This window comes from Odocoileus virginianus, chromosome 6, assembly GCF_023699985.2.
Source record: "Odocoileus virginianus isolate 20LAN1187 ecotype Illinois chromosome 6, Ovbor_1.2, whole genome shotgun sequence".
NCBI classification, from domain to species: domain Eukaryota; kingdom Metazoa; phylum Chordata; class Mammalia; order Artiodactyla; family Cervidae; genus Odocoileus; species Odocoileus virginianus.
The window spans coordinates 60,002,703-60,026,969 of NC_069679.1; the positions used below are offsets into that span (position 1 = coordinate 60,002,703).

A 24,267-nucleotide genomic window follows, 5' to 3' on the forward strand; every position below is an offset into this window, starting at 1 on the left:
GGAAACAGTGGAAACAGTGTCAGACTTTATTTTTTTGGGTTCCAAAAATCACTGCAGATGGTGATTGCAGCCATGAAATTAAAAGACGCCTACTCCTTGGAAGGAAAGTTACGACCAACCTAGACCGCATATTAGAAAGCAGAGACATTACTGTGCCAACAAAGGAAGGTCCATCTAGTCAAGGCTATGGTTTTTCCAGTGGACACGTATGGATGTGAGAGTTGGACTGTGAAGAGAGCTGAGCACCAAAGAATTGATGCTTTTGAACTGTGGTGTTGGAGAAGACTCCTAAGAGTCCCTTGGGCTGCAAGGACATCCAGCCAGTCCATCCTAAAGGAGATCAGTCCTGGGTATTCATTGGACTGATGCTGAAGCTGAAACTTTAGTACTTTGGCCTCTTGATGCAAAGAACTGACTCATTGGAAAAGACCCTGATGCTGGGAGGGATTGGGGGCAGGAGCAGAAGGGGACTACAGAGGATCAAATGGCTGGATGGCATCACCAACTCGATGGACATGAGTTTGGGTAAACTCCAGGAGGTGGTGATGGACAGGGAGGCCTGGCGTGCTGCGATTCATGGGGTCCCAAAGAGTCAGACACGACTGAGCAACTGAACTGAACTGATGCTCTAAGCTGTTGCCATGTGTGCATTTATTCCATTGCTTTTACTTGCTTTATGTTGTACCCCATGCTGTACCCCATGGTGTCACTCTACCCTTTACACCTTCCACATTTCCCAAGGGAAGCCACCAGGGTGGCCTCCAGCCTCTCCAACAACTATTCCAGTTAATTTTATGCGTACTAATCAAGATTGCCGAGAGAAATATCAATAACCTTAGATATGCAGATGACACCACCCTTATGACAGAAAGTGAAGAACTAAAGAGCCTCTTGATGAAAGTGAAAGAGAAGAGTGAAAAATTTGGCTTAAAGCTCAACATTCGGAAAACTAAGATCATGGCATCTGGTCCCATCACTTCATGGCAAATAGATGGGAAAACAATTGAAACAGTGACAGACTTTACATTCTTGGGCTCCAAAATCACTGCAGATGGTGACTGCAGCCATGAAATTAAAAAACGCTTGCTCCTTGGAAGAAAAGCTATGACCAACCTAGTGGTGGTGGTGGTGAAGTCACTAAGTCGTGTCCTACTCTTGCAAACCCATGGATTGTAGCCTGCCAGGCTCCTCTGTCCTTGGGATTCTCCAGGCAAGAATATTGGAGTGGGCTGCTATTTCCTTCTCCAGGGGATCTTCCCATCCCAGGGATTGGGTCTCCTGCATTGCAGGCAGATTCTTTACCAACCTAGACAGCATATTAAAAAGCAGAGACATGGCCAGTGCACAGCTGTGCGCACGCTGGTCTGTAGGCAGCATGGTGGTGGCGTCGAGCGGCGAGAGGGAGAAGGAGCAGCCAGGCGGCGGCTTAGGAGCTGCCGGCGGTAACAGCATGCAAGAGCGGCTGCTGTCAGCTCTGAAAGATCTGGAGGTCTTGCCGAGAGAACTTATAGAAATGCTGGCAATTTCAAGAAACCAAAAGTTGCTACAGTCTGGAGAGGAGAACCAGGTCCTGGAGTTGTTAATTCACAGAGATGGGGAATTTCAGGAACTAATGAAATTGGCACTTAATCAGGGAAAAATCCATCATGAAATGCAAGTTTTAGAAAAAGAAATAGAAAAGAGAGACAGTGATATTCAGCAACTACAAAAACAGCTACAGGAAGCAGAACAGATACTGGCAACAGCTGTTTACCAAGCAAAATAAAAACTCAAGTCAATAGAAAAAGCAAGAAAAGGTGCTATTTCCTCTGAAGAAATAATTAAGTATGCACATAGGATTAGTGCAAGTAATGCTGTGTGTGCCCCACTGACCTGGGTCCCAGGGGACCCACAGAGACCATACCCAACTGATTTGGAGATGAGAAGTGGATTACTGGATCAGTGTGAACAATCTTTCCACTAATGGAGTAAATGGTCATCTCCCAGGGGACGCACTTGGCAGCGGGCAGACTGCCAGATGGCAGTATCCCTGGCAGTAAAATGACATGGCGATGAACATGTTGCCACCAAACCACAGTCATGACTTTCTGTTGGAACCTCCAGGGCACAACAAAGAAAACGAGGACGATGTAGAGGTTATGTCAACGGACTCCTCAAGCAGCGGCAGTTACTCTGATTAGAAACCGTAAGACGAAAAGCATACAGAATTGAGTACTATAGAAATCTGTTTCTTAAATGGCGAATGTGGAAAGCTAGCCAGGTGATGTTGGCTGTAGAATTGTTCTGCCCATTAAAAATCATAGTGGATTTTTTTTTAAAGCCAAAAATTAGGTGTCAGTTCTAAACCACTAGGTTAATACTTAAAGAAAAATCACACTTTACTGTTGTGGTAAAGCTTTTTCAGTTCAATGCTGTCTTACCTTGTTCTGTTCCAATTGTGTTGGACTTGTGCATAGTACTGAAAATAAGATTTGAGGAAAATGACCCATGTACATATCATTAGTAGGCCTCCTGCACTTATTTAGAAAAGCATAAACAAGAGCAGCGGGATCACTCAGTGTGCATTATATAACAGAAACCCTCATCTGAAAGTAAAGGCTATTACTTTTTGTCATAGGAAGAGGAGAAATCATCTCAATTTATACTCTTTGTAATTATTGTATTTTTTGTAAATAAACTTATTTTTGTTTGTAAAAAAAATAAAAAAAAAAATAAAAAGCAGAGACATTACTTTGCCAACAAAGGTCCAACTAGTCAAAGCTATGGTTTTTCCAGTAGTCATGTATGGATGTGAGAGTTGGACCGTAAAGAAACCTGGGTGCCGAAGAATTGATGCTTTTGAAGTGTGGTATTGGAGAAGACTCTTGAGAGTCCCTTGGACTGCAAGGCGATCCAACCAGTCCATCCTAAAGGAAATCAGTCCTGAATATTCACTGGAAAGACTGATGGCTCCAGTACTTTGGCCACCTGATGCGAAGAACTGACTAATTGGAAAAGACCCTGATGCTGGGAAAGATTGAAGGCAGGAGGAGAAGGCGTGACAGGATGAAATCGTTGGATGGCATCACCAACTTGATGGACATGAGTTTGAACAAGCTCCAGGAATTGGTGATGGACAGGAAAGCCTGGCATGCTGCAGTTTGTGGGGTCGCAAAGAGTCAGACATGACTGAGTGAGTGAACTGAACTGAACCTTGTCTATAACTAAAATGTGAACCACTTATCAATGAGAACCATGTTTTTCTTCCCCTGTTCTCCCTTGATAGTAAATAGTCAAGGAACATTTGTTGGTTTTCTCTTGTAGCCTATGCATGTTTTCTACTGTAAGACACTAAAGGTTAAAGTAAAATTGACAATAATAACTAAAGTAAGAAGTCACCAATGGAATCTTCCTGAGCTGAGTTTAACCCAGGCTTTACCCATTACTAGCTCTGTGACCTTGGGAAAGTAACATCTACTTGCTTTGGGCATTTCTTTCTTCATCTACAAAGGTGGATAATACCACCTACCTTAGAGGGCTGTTATGAGGAATAAGTTAATTAACTAATTACAAACCACCTCAGTACAGCAAATGACATATAACAGGTTTTTAAAAATAATGGCTGCTATGAGTCCTACCTATGGCGTCAATTCCAGTCATATGTACCTGTGAACTCTTCCAAGAGAATGTAAGCACCTTGGAGGCAGGACCGTTTCAGACACTTCTTTGTATCTGCCCGCTGTCCAGTACTCTGCTTCATGTAATAGCCCGTGCATTTATGGTAAATGGATTACTGTAATTCTTTGGTTAGCATTGTGCTAACCTAAATTTTAAGCATATATACTAGAGTACCTTACCCAGGAATGTAATAGGTATTAACATAATTATGGCAAGACTCCTGTCATTCTTGTTATTTATTACATATTGAAAAGAAAGTTATATCTATTAAGAAATAAAATGACAAATTATTCTTCAATGTGTAAGAAGATCGCTGTTTTTTGTGTTTTCCATTTCTCTTTCCAGTGGCTTGAAAAATGCAAGTACTCCTTCAGTCATGTTTTTTTTTCACACTTCTAAAATAAGAGGAATCTGCATCCTATAACAGAATAACAGAAACATGAATCAGTTTCTTCTACCCCAGTTTTTGACAATTAATTCCTTCTGTTTTGAGAAGCTAAATCATTATGATTCACTGTTGAGAATCCTTATAAATCCTTGGAAAAATACTTAAATAGGAATAAAAATCATAGCCAAAATTGTAGAGCTAAACAAAATAGCTCTAAGGAGCTTAGCAACATTATTTCCCTGTCATTTGTTAACATCTGAGTATGCCATTTCATAAATGCTGAAATTTCTATTATTCTTCTGATCAGCATGTCATACCTACACTGGCTTGCTTTAATAAATACAAAGAGTCTTTAGAATTAAAATACTTGAAAGATAACTCCAAAATCATTTGTGAACTTTTAGTATATTGCTTAAAGAGTAAAACAAGGCAATTCAGTAATTTCTAAGAGGTGACATTTCATTTGGGGAGATACCCATTTACCACTTTCAAGAATTTACACTAAATAAGACAAAACCAAATTATAACATAAAATTCAATGATGTTATTGTTTTTGATGCCTAAAATTAATAACAATACATCAAAACAAAGTTCCAGACATACTGTTCCTAGCCTAAAGAACAGAAACAAATTCTTGCCTAGAGAACCTCATGGACAGTATGAAAAGACAAAAAGACAGGACACCAGAAAATGGGCCCCCTAAGGTCAGAGGGTGTCCAATATACTACTGAGGAAGAGCAAAGGGCAATTACTACTAGCTCCGTAAAGAATTAAGTGGCTGGACTATGGAAAACAGTGTGGAGATTCCTTAAAAAACTGGAAATAGAACTGCCATATGACCCAACAATCCCACTCCTGGGCATACCCACCGAGGAAACCAGAACTGAAAGAGACACGTGTACCCCAATGTTCATCGCAGCACTGTTTATAATAACCAGGACATGAAAGCAACCTAGATGTCCATCAGCAGACGAATGGATAAGAAAGCTATGGTACATATACACAGTGGAATATTGCTCAGTTACTAAAAAGAATACATTTGAATCAGTTCTAATGAGATGGATGAAACTGGAGCCCATTATACAGAGTGAAGTAAGCCAGAAAGATAAACACCAATACAGTATACTAATGCATATATATGGAATTTAGAAAGATGGTAATGATAACCCTATATACAGGACAGAAAAAGACACCAATATATAGAACAGACTTTTGGACTCTGTGGGAGAAGGCGAGGGTGGGATGATCTGAGAGAAGAGCATTGAAACATGTATATTATCAATTGTGAAACAGATCGCCAGTCCAGGTTTGATGCATGAGACAAGTGCTCAGGGCTGGTGCACTGGGATGACCCAGAGGGATGGGATGGGGAGGGAGGAGGGAGGGGGGGTTCAGGATGAGGAACACATGTAAATCCATGGCTGATTCATGTCAATGTATGGCAAAAACCACTACAACACTGTAAAGTAATTAGCCTCCAACTAATAAAAATAAAGGAAAAAAAAAAGAATTAAGTGGCTGGGCCAAAGCGGAAACAACATTCAGTTGTGGATGTGTCTGGTGGTGAAAGTAAAGTCTAATGCTGTAAAGAACAATATTGCATAGGAACCTGGAATGTTAGATCCATGAATCAAGGTAAATTGAATGTGGTCAAGCAGGAGATAAATGACAGAATGATCTTGGTTCATTTGGCGATGCCAAAGAATATTCAAACTACTGTACAACTGTGCTCATTTCATGTGCCAGCAAGGGTATGCTGAAAATCCTTCAAGCTAGGCTTCAGCAGTACACAAACCAAGAACTTCCAGATGTACAAGCTGGGTTTCCAAGAGGCAGAGGAACCAGAGGTCAAATTGCCAACATCTGTTGGATCACTCAGAAAGCAAGGGAATTCCAGAAAAAAACATCTATTTCTGCTTCACTGACTACACTAAAGCCTTTGTGTGGATCACAGCAAACTGCAGAAAATTCTTTAAGAGACCACCTTACCTGTCTCCTGAGAAACCTGAATATGGGTCAAGAAGAAACAGTTAGAACTAGATGTTGAACAATTGGTTCCAAATTGGGAAAGGAGTACAACACGGCTATATATTGTCACCCTGCTTATTTAACATCTATGCAAAGTACATCATGCAAAATGCTGGGATGGATGAATCACCAGCTGAAATCAAGACTGCTGGGAGAAATATCAACAACCTCAGATCTGCAGATGATACCACTCTAATAGCAGAAAATAAAAAGGAACTAAAGAGCCTCTTGGTAAAGGTGAAAGAGAAGAGTGAAGAAGCTGGCTTAAAACTCAACATTCAAAGAACTAAGATCATGGGATCTGGTTCCATCACTTCATGGAAGGGGAATAGAAGTGGAAGCACTGACAGAGTTTCTTTTCTTGGGCTCCAAAATCACTGTGGATAGTGACTGCAGTCATGCAATTAAGAGACTTGCTCCTTGGAAGGAAAGCTATGACGAACCTAGACGTATTAAAAAGCAGAGACATCACTTTGCCAACAAAGGTCTGCATAATCAAAGTCATAGTTTTTCCAGTAGTCATGTATGGATTTGAGAGGTGGATCATGAAGAAGGCTGAGCACCAAAGAATTGATGCTTTCAAATTGTGCTGGAGAGGACTTTCAAGAGTCCTGTGGACTGCAAGGAGATCAATCCAATCAATCCTAACGGAAAGCAACCCTTAATATTCATTGGGAGGACTGATGTTAAGGCTGCAGTTCCAATACTTTGGCCACCTGATGAGAAGAGCTGACTCACTGGGAAAGACCCTGATGCTGGGAAATATTGAAGGCAAAAGGAAAAAGGGGCAACAGATGATGAGATGGTTAGAGAGCACCACCGACTCAATGAACATGGATATGAGCAAACTCCAGGAGACAGTGAAGGACAGAAGAGCTTGGGGTGCTATAATCCATGAGATTGTAGAGTCAGACACAACTTAGTGACTGAATAACAACAACAACATTTAGTTTTGGAATAATAGTGGCATTCTCTTAACTGAGATTCTTACAAACAAATTTCAATAAGGAGATGAATATACACAATACAAAATAACAGGGAGGAAAGAGCAATGAGGAGAGAAGTAAAAAAAAGTGAACAACTTCTTAAAGTTTCTAGGGTTTTGTGTAAAGAATAAGATATATCTCAAAATGATTTGGGGAAATGAAAGGATGCCTAGTTTATCATAAAGTGATAAAGCAGTCAGACCACCTAATAAGCAATAATTCAAATATGTTGGTAGGAAGAGAGAAGTCATGATTTTTAGCAAATGTTAGATGTAATGCAATGCCTATATTTACACTGCTGTTGTTTAGTTGCTAAGTCGTGTCCGACATTTTTGCTACCCATGGTGTATAGCACATCAGGCTCCTCTGTCCCTGGGATTTCCCAGGCAAGGATACTGGAGTGGGTTGCCGTTCCCTTCTCCAGGGGATCTTCCTGACCCAGGTATTGAACTTGCATCTCCCGAGTTGGCAGGTGGATTCTTTACTGAGGCACTAGGGAAGCCCAAGATTTATGTTAAGTATTCTGTTGATATTCTGTAAACAAAACAAACTAACCTTCTTATGAACAACTGCTATAATGGGACTGAAACTCTAGCCTCTAGTCTTTCTTTCCCCTCTGAAACAGTGATTTCTATAATGCATTCTCCCTCTGCCATATTATTTAATTCTTTAATCTTTACTGTCTGTTTGCTAAATATCCTCCTGCCATCAAAACAAAAGCAGTAACAGCTAATACTTAATGACTGTAACACACCATGGTATGTTTTAAGAGTGTTCCACATACTAACTCATTTAATCCCCATAACAATCCTATGACTAGGTGCTACTATCAACAGTAATCTTCATTTTGTAGATGGTTCGGTTCAGTTCAGTTCACTCAGTTGTGTCCAACTCTTCACAACCCCATGGACTGCAGCACACCAGGCTTCCCTGTCTATCACCAATTCCCGGAGCTTGCTCAAACTCAGGTCCATCAAGTCGGTGATGCCATCCAACCATCTCATCCTCTGTCATCCCCTTCTCCTCCTGCCTTCAATCTTTCCCAGCATCAGGGTCTTTTCCAATGAGTCGGTTCTTCTTATCAGGTGGCCAAAGTATTGTAGATGGGGAGGTTGAGATATAGAGAAATAACTTGCCTGGGGCTGTAGGATGAGTATGAGGTATAGCTAGGATTTCAGCCTAGGTAGCCCAGCACCTTGTTCCATGCTTTTAACCAGAATGTTGGTTCACCTCTTTAGTAAGGTGAACTTACTTTCCCCCTCAACTCTTATCTATCACTGGGCACAATGCCACTTTATCTGCTGTCCTCTAAATTTCAGACTCTGATGCAATATTTGATGAAGCTCTACCTTTAGAACCACCCCCACAGTACCAAGTTCCAACATTATGAAATTACTTATAAATGTTTTGACCCACACAAACTGGTTAGTATAAAATGAATAGCCCTCTTTGTGATTTCTCAAGTTCTAAACATGTTAGTGCATATTGAAAGTTTTAGAACCTTTAAGTCTCTTTAGGTATTTTGGTTGGTATTTCGTTTTTTGTTTCATTTTTCACCAGTTCATTTAACATTCCTCACTTTTCTGGAAAAATGAGTGCTGAAGGAATAAGTTATCAGCAAGTTTTCCTAAACATGGACATAGGCACATTTCAGATGTGCAAACCAACCTTCTGGAACAAAGTTAAAGGAACCAGTACTACAGGTGAGTGCTTTGACAGAGGGCTGACGTGCACCTAGTCCTGGGGAGAAATGGGATGGGAGGCCAGGTATCAACCCAAGGAGGTGACACTTACAGAATGTAGAGACTCGTAGGATGGGTTGGAGTTTGTGGGGAGACATGGTGGAGAAAAAGCATTTTGGCACATACACTGGCCAAAGAGCAACGTAGAAGAAAAAAATGGCAATCTTTGATTTGATTTTTACCTTGTAGAAAGCTTTCTCCAAGACCAGTAGTAATTTACAGTAAACTGACAGATATGCATTGGGGATGGGAAACTTTATATATCTTTTGTATTTATTAATATATCATGAGATTGGCAGACAGTAAGAAAAGTTTTTAAGCATTGGAAAATTTCATGCTTTCCTACAAGACTGATATGAATTCAGAAATGTATAAATTGGACTTACCACACCACTCTTGAAGTTCTCAATCCTTCTCTTTGCTGCTTTGTTGGTTAACCACCAGGCCAAGGTTGGCATATATTGCCACAAATAGAACATTAGCAAAAAAGGGTGATCAGCAATCCAAACTTCCTTCAAATCATTGGCCATGGTGACTAACATCAGCCGCACACAACGACTGGTTGCCATCTTGTAGGACTCATCTGCAGTGCTGCCTGTAGTCTAAGAAAATTTTGAAAAATTCATGAGTGATGACTATTTATCTAGGGTATCTCAGAGAACTTTTAGTAGACATCCAGTTGAGTGATTCCTTTACTGTGGCCTCATGCCCCTCAGGAGTCCACATAGGCACTAAGGGGTGCCTGTAAGCTATTTGTGGGCTTCCCAGGAGGCACAGGGCTCTCCTGCCATTGAAAGAGATGCGGGTTTGATCCCTAGGTCTGATCCCTAGGTCTGGAAGATACCCTAAAGGAGGAAATGACAACCCACTTCAGTAATCTTGCCTGGAAAATTCCATGAACAGAGGAGCCTAGTGAGCTGCAGTCCATGGGGTCGCAGAGTCAGACCTGATTAAACATGCACACATAAGCTATATATTTCAGAAAACCTAATAGAACTCATATACTTAACCAGATAAGTGTGCCGGCTAACTAAAAGATAACAGTTATTCACTTTTAGTTAGAATTGTACCATCTTAAAGAACTTAATGATAAGTCTATGTCATTTTAATAATTTTAAACAAATTATTAATACATACATTTAGCAAATGAAGTTCTATAAAACATGGAGTCCATGAGGATGAAATAGAGAAAGAAGATAAAAGTGGTTTCTTGATATTGAAAAAATTTGGAACTACTACTCTAGTTAACCCATTACTGTTTTACAAATAAACTGAAGCCCAGAAAGGCAGTAACTTTTATCTGTGCTCACACAGACCATTTGGTAGTAACCAGTTCTATATTCCAGGTCCCCTGATTCCTGTAACATTGTGCTTATTCTATTTTACTATAGTGCCTCCATAGAAAATGCAAAATATAAATTGTATAGATAAACATTTACATGGATACATATAGATTTATATCTCAGTAGAAATATTAGTGGAGAAGAAGGAAAATTTCATGGTCTTTAGAGAGTTTTTTGTATTATGGAGTGATACTGGATTCTTCATGAGACATTTATTGTTCATTTGATAGATTAATTACGTGTAATCTATGAGCTGAGGAAAGCACAAGCCTGGGTGAGGTCAACCTAAAACTACTACATCTCAACAAGGGGGGTTTTGCTAAGTTCCTTCACCATAATCCCTTTTAAAATCCCAGTAAGATTTAATTTACTAAAATTCAGCCACACAGAACTTTGAACATTACTATGATTTGTGAATTGATTAAAACTGGGTTTTAAAAATATTGATAGCCCACATAATAGTGGATCACTTATAAGCAGTATCTTAGTAATTTCTTTAGCTGTTACTAAAGCTGGATGCCAAAGCACTATCAGCTAACCATAACAACTTTCCTAATGTTGAGTTAAGTTATGTAAATAATTCATAAGGGATTCTAACATGAAAACCCTGAGGCATAGTGATGTAAGGCCAGGGTATGACTACTAAAGCATTCAAATTATTCACCAACTAGAAATTTTACCTTTGTGACTTCTTCAGTTAGGGCATTTTTCACAATATTTGATTGCACAGGTCCCGGGCAAATGTTAGAAATTGTTATACCTGGGTAGGTGGTAAGTTCAGTTCGGAGGGTATTAAAAAATCCCTAAAAGACAAAAACAAAAAACAAATAAATACAGACACATATATCATGTTTACTAATAGTACAAAATTACTTTTCTTCAACTTTTTATGAAGGACAATAGCAGCACATTATCAAAATGTGTTCTGAAAAATGCCCGAGTAAAGGACAGGGAATGTAATTACACAAGATGAGGCATTTTTAAAGATAAGACCGCAGGCAATCTAGAACAGGCATTCGTAACTCTTTTCAGGTATGAGTGGTTCATCCCCCTGATGGCACTGGTTTAGCTTGTGCCATCAGTGATTTTGCACTGAATAAGTGAGAGACTACCCTTTAAGAGTCTGATACCCAGTTGCCAGCTCCCCACTCCAAAAGGGTTGCATGTTCACAGAGCATCATTGAGGCTGGACTTCTTTTGATGATCCCTAAAAATGGCCTAAAGTACAGATGATAGGGCAACAGGAAGCAAGTTGGAATTAGTACTTAAGGGAAACTATCATAGAGGAACAGTTCCATTTTTTCAGTTACTATCTGAAGAGGCTATTAGTTTCAGCAAAAATTTTTATTTTAGGTGTAGTAAGAGTACATGGCTAGTTAAAAATGTAATATGATTACTTACTCAATGATTTTTGTAAAAACAAGGTAGACCCTCCAGACTTAAAAGATACTGCCCATTTATAAACCAAATAGGAAGTAAACATCTACTTCTCCTCATCTCTTCTCCTAAATCAGGAAATATTCCAAGACTACATTGTGATAAACTGAGTTAACTTTGAAAAGCCTAAGCAGCCAACATAGGTACATTCATTTATGATCCAATAACATTAAACAGTTACCAACCTTTAATGCTGATGCCTAACAAACACAAGGCCTTTGAAGGTTTGTGCTGTCCAAGACTAATACAGTGCCTGACTCAAATGGACAGGAAAAAAGGCTTTGTAAATGAATGAATGAACTTTAACCTTCTGCCCCTCTATAGCAAAAGAGGGGAGAGGACACCATGAAAGCCAATACTCCAGACACTAAAACTCCTCCTTGCTTGAAATCACATCTAGTATAGTGTGTGAACTTTTCAACAAGTAAGTTCACTCTCTAGCTTGCTGAGTATCAGGGAAGGAAATGTGCCCTTCAAAAAGAGACTCCTGGTTTCAGTGTTCGGCTACTGGTATAACTAGATCTTAACTTGACACATGGTATCAGACAATCAAATCCAGTACAAAACAGTTTGGAGGGCAGGCCAGACAGCTTCTACTGTGTTTGATTGAAAGCATCCTGCATGTCTTTTGGGATACTGGGTACCAAACAGATGGGGTGGCCACCTTCCCTTGTGTGCCTGCCTGAGAGTTGCCCAACTGCCCTGCTGGAAGTAACTGACACCCTATTACCAAATATGAGGAAATCATCAGTGCAGTATTTCATTTCATCACTCTCTGCAATTGTCTGCTCTTCACAGCAGAAAGAGGATCCTATGGAACCAAAGCTTCAAATTTTCATGAAACTGATGACCATTCAACTGTTGCATCTTATTATTCCAACAGTGAAACATTCTATGTAAACTGACCTTCAACAGCATTAATTATATATCACATGTCTCTATTAATCATTTTCCTCCTATTGGCCTTACAACTTAATTTGCTCCATGTTATGGTGTATATAGTTACAGTTTCTTCTTATCCATTCTTAAGCCAACATTAAAAATTTATTCATTTCTAGTACTCATATTTCATAAGTTACACAAGCCAAATTAAACTTTCTCCTAGACTCTGCCTCAACTAGATTTTCTTCTTCTAATGAAGTCATAGTAAACAGAGTCAAGGCTAGACCCAGTAGGGATTTGACGCGTAGGGCTAATTCACCCAGTGGGAAGTTTCTATTTCTGATAGGCATGTACATTTAGAAATTCAGGTAAAATAAACACCAACAACAAAGGGGAAGGAAACAAAGTCACAGAAATGAGGACAAGTAAATGCATGTAGAATCCTGAAATGTGTGTAGAAAAAACAGGGGTAGACCCCAAATTTGCCATGAAGATGCGGTAGAAATAAGGACAAGGTAAAGGGTGACATGTCAACTAGACTAAACAAGTTTGTAAGGGCAGGGATCATATAATCTTTATATTCCCAGGATATGTTGCAGTGTATGACACAGTGTAGGTACTCATTGGATGTTTGCAGAATTAGGAAGAGGCATGTGAGGCTCAAGTCTTTTTAGCATCTTCTGGGTAAGTCTTCTACTCAAGATCTTCTTGGGTCTCTCTGTCTCCAAACATCACTACCTAGTCCCAGTGATCTCTTACAATAAATGTTCCATACACACGTTCAGGTCAGTTCTATCAGAGGTGAGTTTTAACAGCCTTACCCGAAGAGCATGTTTGCTGGCACAGTATCCAGTAGAAAGGGGTGCAGCTATAATTCCCACAATGCTATTCACAGTAACAATTTTTCCTTGCTTCCTCTCAATCATGTGAGGCAGAACACACTTTGTCAAGGACACCGTCCCTAAGTAGTTAAGCTCTATTAGCTCCTTGAAGACATCCAGGCTGGTGTCCACACACAAAGCACGCTGGGATACTCCACTATTGTTGACCAGAATGTCGATCTAAGTAAAGAAAATCAGAAAGGGGGTACTTTAGGGATGACTTAGATGGATTGTTGGAATTCCTAGGGATGGTTAGTTAATATTGTTAACTTGATAAATCAATGGAACAGGACAGTATATTTCCAGAGGTCAGCAACAGAAAAGATAAAAGCAAAATTCACCTATGGAATTAAATTCCCACCTTAAGTGGCTTTTTATGGAAAATAATGTAACAGAAATAATAGGCACAGTGAATCTTTAGCTTCTTTTGTTCTACATGGAGGAGTTAATTTATTAAGGTAGGAAAAGTTCCAATTATTAATACATAAAGCCACAGATTCAGAGATTAAGAGACCCGGCTGGGCCCTTGAGCTGAAGTGAGATGCTTCATGAACCCATTAGCCTACAGCCCTTTGAATGATAGCACCACAGATAGGAATCTCTTTTGCAGCTACTTCAAAGCAAGATTCATGCACTCAAAATGCTACTTACTCTGCCAAACTCCTGGAGAACTGCTTTGGTAGCCATTTCATGAGAACTTCTGTTAGTCAGGTCAAGGGGCAAAATGAGTATATCTTTTTCTTTCAAATTACCATTCTCTAAATAAAGACACTTAAAATTATATGGCAGTCATGTGCTAATCACATTACATTTAACATTCACCCTACAACCACACTTAGCAATGAACTCATTTCTGGGTGAAGCCCTGTGGATGAGGTTCTCTTTAAGGACCAAGAAGCGGATTGACAGGGATATGGGCAACATCTTATCGAACAAAAAGCTGGCTGGGTACACAGGAAACAGAATTCCTCTCTTCTACTTAAATATATACAGCCTAACATTGGACCAGGCTTCCCTGACAGCTCAGTTGGTATTTCTGTACATCTGTTATAGGATAGGTCACTGCTTGATTTTTAAACACAATTTTTAAAAATTTATGCTAAAAATCAGTGAGAATTTGGGTCTTCCAGTCCTGTGACACAGAAAAGCTTCCTTTCAGAGGCTAAGGATTCCAGGAGGTGAATAAGGAAAAGGACATAATCCTGAAATTCCCAACCAAGAAACACGTTGGGCTGTAACGGCCCTCTCTATTTCTGTTATCAAAAGAACAGTTCAAACTAATTTCCTTGAATTCTAGCCCCGAAATACAACAAAGTTGTGTTTTGATAAGAAAAACAAGTAAGTAGAGAAGAGGTGAAATTGCTTTATGGGCACAGGATTAAATTATGAAATATTAACTTTTTAAAAAGCAATAGAAAAGTCTGCACCCATGATATGACAGATAAAAGGAAAATAATCTTACTCAAGCTAAGAAACACTGTTATGGTTCATTTCTTCCCATGCAAGTCTCAACAGCAGAGGAGCAACTGTCAAAAAAAGTGGCCCAGTGCAAAAACACAAGAGGCCTTTAAGAGCAATATCATGAAAGAGGGCTTGTGGCCTTAGCAGCTAACTCCATATCTGGGTGATTAGTTCCATCACCAAAGTGAAAGAAAGATTTGTAAAGAATGACAAGTAGATGACAAAACAAAACAAAACAAAACAACAACAACGATCTTCTGGAAAATTCAAAATTATTTCAGTATAGATATTAAATTTCCTATGAGAAATAATAACTGTATTACTTGAGACTGCTTTTACTGTGAACTACACCAAAACCCAAACAGATAAACAAAAACACCATTGTCCTGTATATATGAAAAATATTATATCAAGTTGCACTTCTCAAACTTAATTCTACTCTGGGATTTCCCTGGTGGTCCAGGGGTTAAGACTCCACACTTCCATTGCAGGAGCACTGGTTCAATCCCTGGTCAGGGAACTAAGATCCCACATGCTGCACAGCATGGCTGGAAAAAAAATTTAATTCCACTCCTGTTTTTTTGTCCTTTACAACAAAAAATCTTATATTATTTCATATGACTTTAAAATCGGATATTTTAACAAAATATCAATTAAATTTCTATAGTAACGTATATGTATGTCATTCATAAGAACCAAATTGTTCCTTGTCTAAGATAAAAATGTAAGACATTTATGTGGTTACTAAAAATCCAAACCAGCATTTGAGAGAACTGATGATCAATCCCTAATGCTAAGAATTAGTGTAAAAAAAAAAAAAGGTAGAAAGGTGGCAGAAAAAGAAGAAAAAGGTCAGGCCAGCTAACTAAGAAGTGACAAAAGGAAAAGGAGTTGGATCAAAGCATTCAGCATTTGGAACCAGAGTCTACTGCCCATGAAAATCCCCCACTTCCCCCTAAAATTCCCAAGTTTTGACTCTGGGCTCTGATTTACTTCTAGGAAGCACTGCTGCGATTTCAGATTTACTCACCAAGGCACTTTCTTTTCACCCTTTCCAACTCATGTACTCTTCTGGCTGACAGCACGAGAGAAACTCCTAGTTTGGACAGCTGGTAAGCCAGTTCCTCTCCAATCCCACTGGATGCTCCAGTCACCCACACCACCATATCAGTCAGCTCCCATTCTATTGAAAAGCAGGTCGGGATTGAGGGAGAAAATAAGCTATGGGTTACATCCATAAATCAAAGATTGACCAAAGGAAAAAAATAGTTTTAAACAATATCATTGAATATGAAGACATAATGTGTGGAACTTAAAATTTTAAGTATCCTATGTTTACAGCCCTGATTGTGGTGATGATCTCACAGGTGTATACTTACCCCAGACTCATCCAGTTGTGTGCACTAAATATGGACGGTTTCTTATATGACAATCATACCTCAATAAAGTGGTTTAAAAATTTTTTTAATTAAATATCTTAAGGAAACACTTCCTACCTAGTGTTAGAAATCATATTAGTAACAGTTTATTACTAACTGTATTATTTTGTGTATTCTAGACTCTTTGAGAGTTTTCTAGACTTTACTTCAAGGTAAGCCTTACAACTCCATGGTCTGACTCTAAGGCTCTATTTATCTGAATATTTGATCATGAAAAGTAAGAGTAAGTAGATAGAAGGTACCTGGACTCATTTTCTCACCTTCCTTATTCATAAATGAGGGCTTCAGATAAGATAATCACTAATAGTTCCATCCAGTTTTCTATCCCATTATTCTAATTTCTCACATTGGTGGTATTGATGATAAATCTGAGTATACCAAGTTCTACTCTATGGTATGGTAGAATCATCCTGAATTTTTAAAGTCATGTTTGCCCCACTTGTCAATCATAATCTGATGCCAGCACCTAAAGGTCATTTCATAAAAGAGCTTTCCAAATGCCTGAGCCTTCATCTTAGAAGAATCTAGTAGTTCACCCAAGATGAAATACATATGAGAGCGAGATGAAATGTTATACTCTGCTTGCCAGGTATCACCTTGTTAAATATTGTAAAAATGTAAAATAAAGCACTGACAAGTGGTTTATTCTCCAACGAAAAGCTTCCTTGTACTGCAGCACACAATAGCCACTGTCCATCTGAATCCATCAAGTCAGGGTAGTGCAATGCTCCTGTGTACCTTATTAAAATGTGTTATTTGTCAAAAATCAGGAACAAGGTATTATTTAAGATACACATTGCTGATTTTGGATCAGAAAAGTTAAAATCAGGAAGCCAGTTTACTATTTTAGTCAAATAATTCTGAAGTGTAAGTGTTGGTGAATCAGTATGTGCTCTGGTTGCACTTTAGCTCCCAGGGTTCAAGTACTGTGTCACACACAGCTGTGAAATGCTCCCACGTGGAAACTCAGTGCCTTCATTTCCCAAAAGTGGAAAATTGAATTAATAATAAAACCTCGTTCATAGAATTGTTGAGAGAGATGAGTTAAAACATGTAAAGCGCTCAGAACAGTGACTGACACACGTGTGAGCGTGTGGACTAAGTAGCTTCAGTCATGTCCAACTCTGCCATCCATGGACTGTAGCCCGCCAGGCTCCTCTGTCTGTGGGATTTTCAAGATAAGAATACTGGGATGGGTTGCCATGCCCTCCTCCAGGGGACTCAGTGCTTAATAAAATGTCAACTCTAATTGTTGCAAAATTGTTTAACAAAATGGATTTTGGCAGCAAAACACTGAATGTTCTAATTTCTCCAGCCAGGGGAAATGGGATTACTAACTTCAACGGCTTAACATTTTTCCATTGCTTCCTATGTGCTTAAACATATTACCTTATTAAAATCTTCACAAGAACGTTATGAAATAGGAATGATCTCAGTTTTACAAGAAAGGAAACTGAGGTTTACAGAGATTAATTTACACCACTAGACTGTAAATTTCCTTGAGGCTGGGACCCTGTCTCCTTTATTCATCACTATGTCCTCAGAGCCTGGCACAGAAGCTCGCTTAGAGAAAGGACTCCACAAGTCATTGTTGAATAAACACCCAAGAATCCTGGCAGAGCTAGGATATTTGTCGAGGTATGTCTGACCTCTAGCCTAAGCTGCCACATTTTAATATGATCAATATTGTAGACCCAACTATCTTAGCCATTCGAGAAAATATCTTCAGGAAAGTGATTTCATGTAAATATCTAAACAAAGGACAGAAACATCCCAAGTACTATGTCTGGGTTACAGTGCTTTCCTATCATCTATTGCACTATGTTTTTTGGCTTCCGAGATTTCAGTTCCCTGACCAGAAATTGAACCCAGGTCACGGCAGTCAAAACTCCAAGTCCTAACCACTAGACCACCAGGGAACTCCTAAATCTAATGCACTTTTATGGAAAGGCTCAACTGAGCAACCTTGCAAATTTGGGGGGAAATTGTTGTTCAGTAGCTAAGTTAAGTTATCTCTGACTCTTTGCAACCCCATGGACTGCAGCACACCAAGTGTCCCTGTCCGTAACTATCTCACTGAGTTTGCTCAAACTCATGTCCGTTGAGTCAGTGATGCCATCCAACCATCTCATCCTCTGTCACCCCCTCTCCTCTTGCCGTCAATCTTTCCCAGCTTCAGGGTCTTTTCCAACGAGTTGGCTCTTTGCATCAGGTGGCCAAAAATATTGGAACTTCAACATCAGTCTTTCCAGTGACTATTCAGCGTTGATTTTCTTCAGGATTGACTTGTTTGATCTCCTACTCATTGTTCCAAAGTTCTGCAGTATACAAGACTCCAAGGTGAATATAATTTGTAACTGTTTACTAGCTAGCGTAGCAGTAACAAGGATTTCATTTTTGCATGCACGCATGCATGCTCAGTCACTTCAGTCATGTCTGACTCTTTGTGACTCTATGGACCACAGCCCACCAGGCTCCTCTGTCTATGGGATTCTCCAGGCAAGAATACTGGAGTGAGTTGCCATGCCCTCCTTCACAGAATCTTCCCAACCGAGGGACTGAACCTGAGTCTACCACACTGCAGGCAGACTCTTTATCCACTGAACCATCTGGGAAGCCCTCTTCATTTGTATACCAGTATGCAAATATTAATAAAACAATGAAAACTATCAGGCTCACATTTACCTTAGTACATCTGCAGTTTTGATACCCTTCCTCCCACTCTGGAGAAGAAAACTTTTTAACTTAGCACCAATTATTTACAATTCTGCAGGAACTTCCCTGGCAGTCCAGGGGTTCAGACTTCACCTTCCAATGCAGAGGGGTGTGGATTTGATCCCTGGTCAGGAAGCAATGTTCCCACATGCCTCCAGGCCAGAAAAAAACAAAAAAATAAAACAAAGCAATATTTGCAACAAAATCGATAAAGACTTTAAAAAAATAATAAAATAAATAAATAAAATGTCAAAAAAAAAAAAAAACCAATTCAACAGAATCTGGCATACATCATGGACTCCCCTAAAGAGTCTCTGAAAGCAGATTCTCAGAGTTGAAAGGAAACTTAAGAGTTCAACCCCCAACCCAGGTTAAAAATTCTCCCCTCAAGCTGTTGACCATTTAATTCCCTCACAGGATGAGTATCTAGTTACCTCTGAGGCACCGGCTCATTTGGGAGGGGTAAGTCTGATCATTCAAGATGGGTTTCCCGGGTGGCTCAGGGTAAAGAATCCACCTGTGATGCAGAAGACACAGGAGACCCATGTCCTATCCCTGGGTTGGGGAGATCCTCTGGAGGAGGGTATGACCACCCACTCCAGCATTCTTGCCTGGAAAATCCCACGGACAGAGGAGCCTGGCAGGCTACAGTCCATAGGGTCACAGAGTCAGGCATGACTGAAGCAACTGAGCGCTGAGCATGGTCATTCAGGGCTTCAGGAATTTTCTTATACGGATACCTTTAACTTCTACAGACCAGCAGCAGCTGGCGGCAGGTCTGCCTTGTGGTGTCAGGAAGGATAAATCAGGCCTGTCTGGCACACGACAGTGTCTCATCTGTCTGAAGACGGCTGCTGTGTCCTCTCTAAGTCCTTTCGTCTCTTGTTTCTCTAAGGCTAAATAAACGCCCCCAATTTCCGCTACTTGCCCTCAGATGACATGGCATCTGGTTTCCTCACCCTTCTCTTCACACCCTCTGTACAAGCTCCAACTGGCCAATGTTCTATTGAAAGGAGCTGGCCAGGGCAGGATACAGGATTCCCAGGGGTCTGAACAGCTCCAAGTGGCGTGATTTGACTAAACCACTTCCCATGTCTTTCAGACGGGACATGCCGTGAAGACCCAGACAGTGGCTGGCTCAGTCACTGCTGCGTCCCCAGTGCCCAGCACAGAGGCCAACACAAGCAGATATTCAGAAAACATCTTTTGTTGTTTGCAGTCTGTTGCATAACACATGAAACAGCTCCACAAGGTTGCCTAATCTTTTCTGGCACTGCACAGCTGACTCTCACTGAGGTCACTGTCAAATAGGGGCTGTTTTCCTCACATATGTTCTGCTGTTGAGACTTTTCCTACTCTGGACTGGTGCCATGGATTTTTCTGGATCTATGTGCAGTACCTAAAAGTAGTCACTCTGTAATTTTACCATGTGAGATACATGCTTAGAGACACAGAAGGTATCGCTAGACGGATACATAAAATGCAGGAAATGGTGGTTGCCTCCAAAGAGGCACACTGGCGAGACAAGGGTGAGAGACAAGGGTGAGACAGAGCTTTACTTGTCACCATGTGTCCTTTTATATTTTTAAAAGTTGCCTTATGTGAGTATATTGTCAACTTTTTTAAGTGACACTTCATGGCAAATAGATTATTTTCTTGGGCTCCAAAATCACTGTGGACGGTGACTACAGCCATGAAATTAAGATGTTTGCTCCTTGGAAGAAAAGCTCTGACAAACCTAGACAGCATATTAAAAAGCAGAGACATTACTTTGCCAGTTGAGGTCCACAGAGTCAAAGCTATGTTTTTCCCAGTAGTCATGCTTGGGTGTGAGAGCTGGACCATAAAGAAGGCTGAGTGCTATAGAATTAATGCTTTCGAACTGTGGTGCTGCAGAAGACTCTTGAGAGTCCCTTGGACTGCAAAGAGACCAAACCAGTCAATCCTACAGGATATCAACCCTGAATATTCATTGGAAGAACTGATGCTGAAGCTGAAGCTCCAATACTTTGGCCACCTGATGCGAAGAGCTGATTCATTGGAAAAGACCCTGATGCTGGGAAAGATTGAGGGCAAGAGGAGAAGGGGGTGACAGAAGATGAGATGGTTGGATGGATCACTGATTCAATGGACATGAATTTAAGCAAACCCAGGGAAACAGTGAAAGGCAGGGAAGCCTAGCGTGCTGCAGTCCAGGGGTTGTAGAGAGTTGGACATGACTTTGCAGCTGAACAACAACAACATAAAGATGAAAAAAAGGATAATTTTTTTTAAACCTTAATAGAGTCTGCCCATCTTTCCAATTTGAGCTGTTTATGGAACTTGAATCTATCTTCATGTTCCTTTAAGTCTTTTTCACTATCGCCCTCACCTCCCTTCCAACTCTCTCACTCCCTAATCCTCCCCTGCCAAGTCTTTTTAGTCATTTTTCCTAATAACGTCCCTATAACAATTTCACAAATATACTGCATATCTGTTTATGTATCTTCATATATCTTCGTGCCAAGTCATTTCAGTCATGTCCAACTCTGCGACCCTATGGACCGTAGCCTGCCAGGCTCCTTTGTCCATGGGATTCTCCAGGCAAGAATATTGGAGTGGGTTGCCATACCATCCTCCAACGGATCTTGCCCATCCAGGGATAGAACCTGCATCTCTTGTGTCTCTTGCATTGACAGGCAGGTTCTTTACCACTAGTGCCACCTGGGAAGCCCTTACATATATGTATCTATGCTTTAGATATAAAAGGAGTTCTATAAAGTTTATTCTTCAGTAAGTGCAGGTTTAAGCATGGTGAAATTGAAAAGTTAAAAGTTAATTTAAAAGCTATTAACATTTAACTTTACAACTGTAAATTTACAAAAGTTATTTTGCTGAATAACATGTATTTACATAAATTGCAATGTATCATATGACATTTGTAAATCAGCAAATTATATAACTACATGATGAAAATAATAACAAAGTAATTAAATGTGTTTAAAAATCCTTCAAAACTGATATTTTTCCAGCAAAAGTAAAACACTGAAAAAACCAAATGAATTTCTTAAAAGTTATCTTTAGTCACCTTAACTTTTGCTTGATCTGTGAAAATAACTTTTCATTTCACTAGCGGCTAAATATTGTCAACGTTTTTCCTCTTCAGCACTTACATTATCAGTTGAGTAACTTGTAGAACAGTAAAATATAAACTATTTTTATGTAATTCTCAAAGTCCAAGTTAACACTAAGCACAAATAGAATCAAACACTGAAGTCCACAAAGCAGCTAATAGGCACATGCATTCCGTCTGCTGAGATGGGCCAATGACCAAGAGAAAGTCTGCCAATCACAGCCATCTATTTGCCATAGTTATGTAACCCTGATCTTGCACATGTTTTACGTATTTTCCGTGAACTCAATGTAAGTGCTTCACATGCTATACCCACCCCCCTCCAAAAAAAGAAGCAAGAAAAATGAAATACTAAGGAATAATACTTTGTCAGTTAGGGTTGAGCTTTGGAGGGACATAAAATATTGTACCATCTAAGATTTTTTTTCAGTCCCCAAGAACCAATTTTCACCCCCATGTAAGTGACCGGGCTCCCCTTCTCTCTCTGGCTCCATTTTTAAAGTTATCACTTCCAGGGCTTCTCTGGTGGCTCAGACAGTAAAGAATCTGCCTGCAGTGTAGATCAGGAGTTTGATCCGGGGTTGGGAAGATACTCTGGAGAAGGGAAGGGCAACCCACTCCAGGATTCTTGCCTGGAGAATTCCATGGGCAGAGGAGCCTGACAGACTATAGTCCATGAGGTCCCAAAGAGTTGGAAGCGACTGAGCAACTAACAATTTCACTTTTTCACTTAATCACTTCCAAGTAAACCTCCTCACATGATTTAGAAATTTTCATGCAGGAAACTAGATCCAGGGAAACCCCACTTCCCGCCTGCCCTTGTAGACATAAAGCCTAGCCCTGGACAGCCCACTGAACTTCTCTGAGCATTATGAAAATAAGACTAATAATGCCTACTTTATAACAGTCATTGTAAAGGTGAACAGTCACAAATGAAAAGGGTCTGGTGCACTGCTTAGCACATAGAATGCGTTTAGTAAACGACCATCAAATATTAAGCTGGGCATAGAAAAAAGACGGGCGGAATGTCTTTTAGTATGCCAATAATGGTCTTCCTTCAGGCAAAACACCCAATCCAGTTCTCTACCTTTATCCCAATGGGTAGGCAGTTTTGTAGGTGGCTGTATTATCTCAAATTCTGTTTCACTGCTCTTATGTAGAGTGAGAGATGGCATATAAACAACTTCAGGAAGTAGCTCCAAAAGGACATGCCTTTACAAGCGCACTGTTTCTCCAAGTACTGTCCTCCCACGCTGCTTCAGCATCCCTGGGAGCCAGGCGGAGAACTCAGAGACCTGAAGGCGCCCCGCCGATTCCAAGGCTCTTTTACTTCAGCAAGTAAAAGGCAAAGTCCGTAGGGACCAGGGCAGAAGACAAAAGGCGCCGGCCCCTTCCACCCCGAACCAGAGCCCTTGAGAAAGGCGCAGCCTCGCCGCCCGGAAGCTCCACGCCACCCGGAGGGGCAGCGGAAATCCGATCGCACCACGGAACCCGGGCTCCCAGTGCAGAGAGGTGGCAGCGCGTCCTCACCTGGGCGTCGCCCCTGCCACTCGGCCCACAGCAAGGTCAGGTCCGCGTCGGCCCGCACGAAGCGCAGCAGCTGCACCACGAGCGCCAGCAGCGCGCACAGCGCCAGCAACCAGAGGAGCAGCCCCCAGCTCATCGCGCCCTGCTCCGCGGGAGGAAGATAGACTGACCGCCGCCACCTAAACTGCGCCAAGGCCGCCTGGCAGCTAGCCCGCGTCCGCGCCGCCGCCCTCCCCGCGGCCCCGGCCCGCCCAGAGAGCCGGCAGGAGGGAGGAGCCGCAAGGCGCGCCCCAACCCTCCCGCTGGGAGCCCGCCCAGGTTCTGCCGGCGACGGGCGCGAGGCGCCCAGCCCAGAGATCGCTGCCCAGGTTTTGTCCGCCTGGGCGCCCAGTAAGGGGTTGCAGTGGGAACAAACGGCGTAGGTCACTTAAGCACTTGGATATATTCCTGTTAGTAAGATAGTCACAGCATTTGTAATCTCAAGACCGATTCTTTTACAGTTGTTTTGAGATGCAAATAGTTTTCAAAGCTCAAGAATAGTACAAATATTCCAGCCTATGAATTCGGCCTCCTCCTCTTCCTTCTTATCTTTCTTTAACTACACGGACCTAACAGCTCATCCGTTTTGATTTTTTGTCCACCCCGCGCTAATGCCACTCCCTCACCAAA

General features: G+C 40.8%; 2 protein-coding genes and 1 pseudogene across 6 annotated transcripts in view; 2 read left to right on the forward strand and 1 right to left on the reverse strand.

The window, feature by feature from the left end:
* The window catches only part of PCNX4 (pecanex 4), a 65,209-nt gene extending 41,601 nt beyond the window's left edge, over positions 1 to 23,608 (forward strand). Inside the window, exons 12-13 of one of the 5 annotated variants that reach the window (XR_011488332.1) lie at positions 8,620 to 8,762; positions 20,062 to 23,608. Coding sequence is in view for 2 of the 5 variants with exons in the window: in XM_070469431.1 (XP_070325532.1) it covers positions 58 to 218 (161 nt within the window). In the remaining 3 variants the exon portion in view is untranslated. Of the gene's footprint in view, positions 1 to 57; positions 1,681 to 8,619; positions 10,588 to 15,804; positions 15,895 to 20,061 lie in introns of those variants that run through there. The other 4 variants (XR_011488331.1, XM_070469434.1, XM_070469431.1 and 1 more) reach the window with 4 other exon arrangements.
* On the forward strand, positions 1,166 to 3,955 carry LOC110130735 (mediator of RNA polymerase II transcription subunit 4 pseudogene; annotated as a pseudogene).
* Positions 3,879 to 23,765, reverse strand: DHRS7 (dehydrogenase/reductase 7). Its single transcript, XM_020882905.2, has 7 exons — positions 23,602 to 23,765; positions 15,836 to 15,988; positions 13,996 to 14,102; positions 13,285 to 13,524; positions 10,825 to 10,947; positions 9,188 to 9,403; positions 3,879 to 4,075 (listed from the first exon to the last, which is right to left on the reverse strand). The coding sequence occupies exons 1-7, from the start codon at positions 23,732 to 23,734 to the stop codon at positions 4,028 to 4,030; spliced, it is 1,020 nt and encodes a 339-aa protein (XP_020738564.1). The 5' UTR covers positions 23,735 to 23,765; the 3' UTR covers positions 3,879 to 4,027.
* Positions 23,766 to 24,267: the final 502 nt, after the last annotated feature.

Coding starts and splice junctions, on each gene's coding strand:
- DHRS7 (XM_020882905.2), bottom strand. CDS start 23,734: ATGAGCTGGGGGCTGCTCCTCTGGTTGCTGGCGCTGTGCGCGCTGCTG. Junction 15,989..23,601: donor GTGGCAGGGGCGACGCCCAG/GTGAGGACGCGC, acceptor GCTTTTCAATAG/AATGGGAGCTGACTGATATG. Junction 4,076..9,187: donor AGAACTTCAAGAGTGGTGTG/GTAAGTCCAATT, acceptor ATTCTGTTATAG/GATGCAGATTCCTCTTATTT.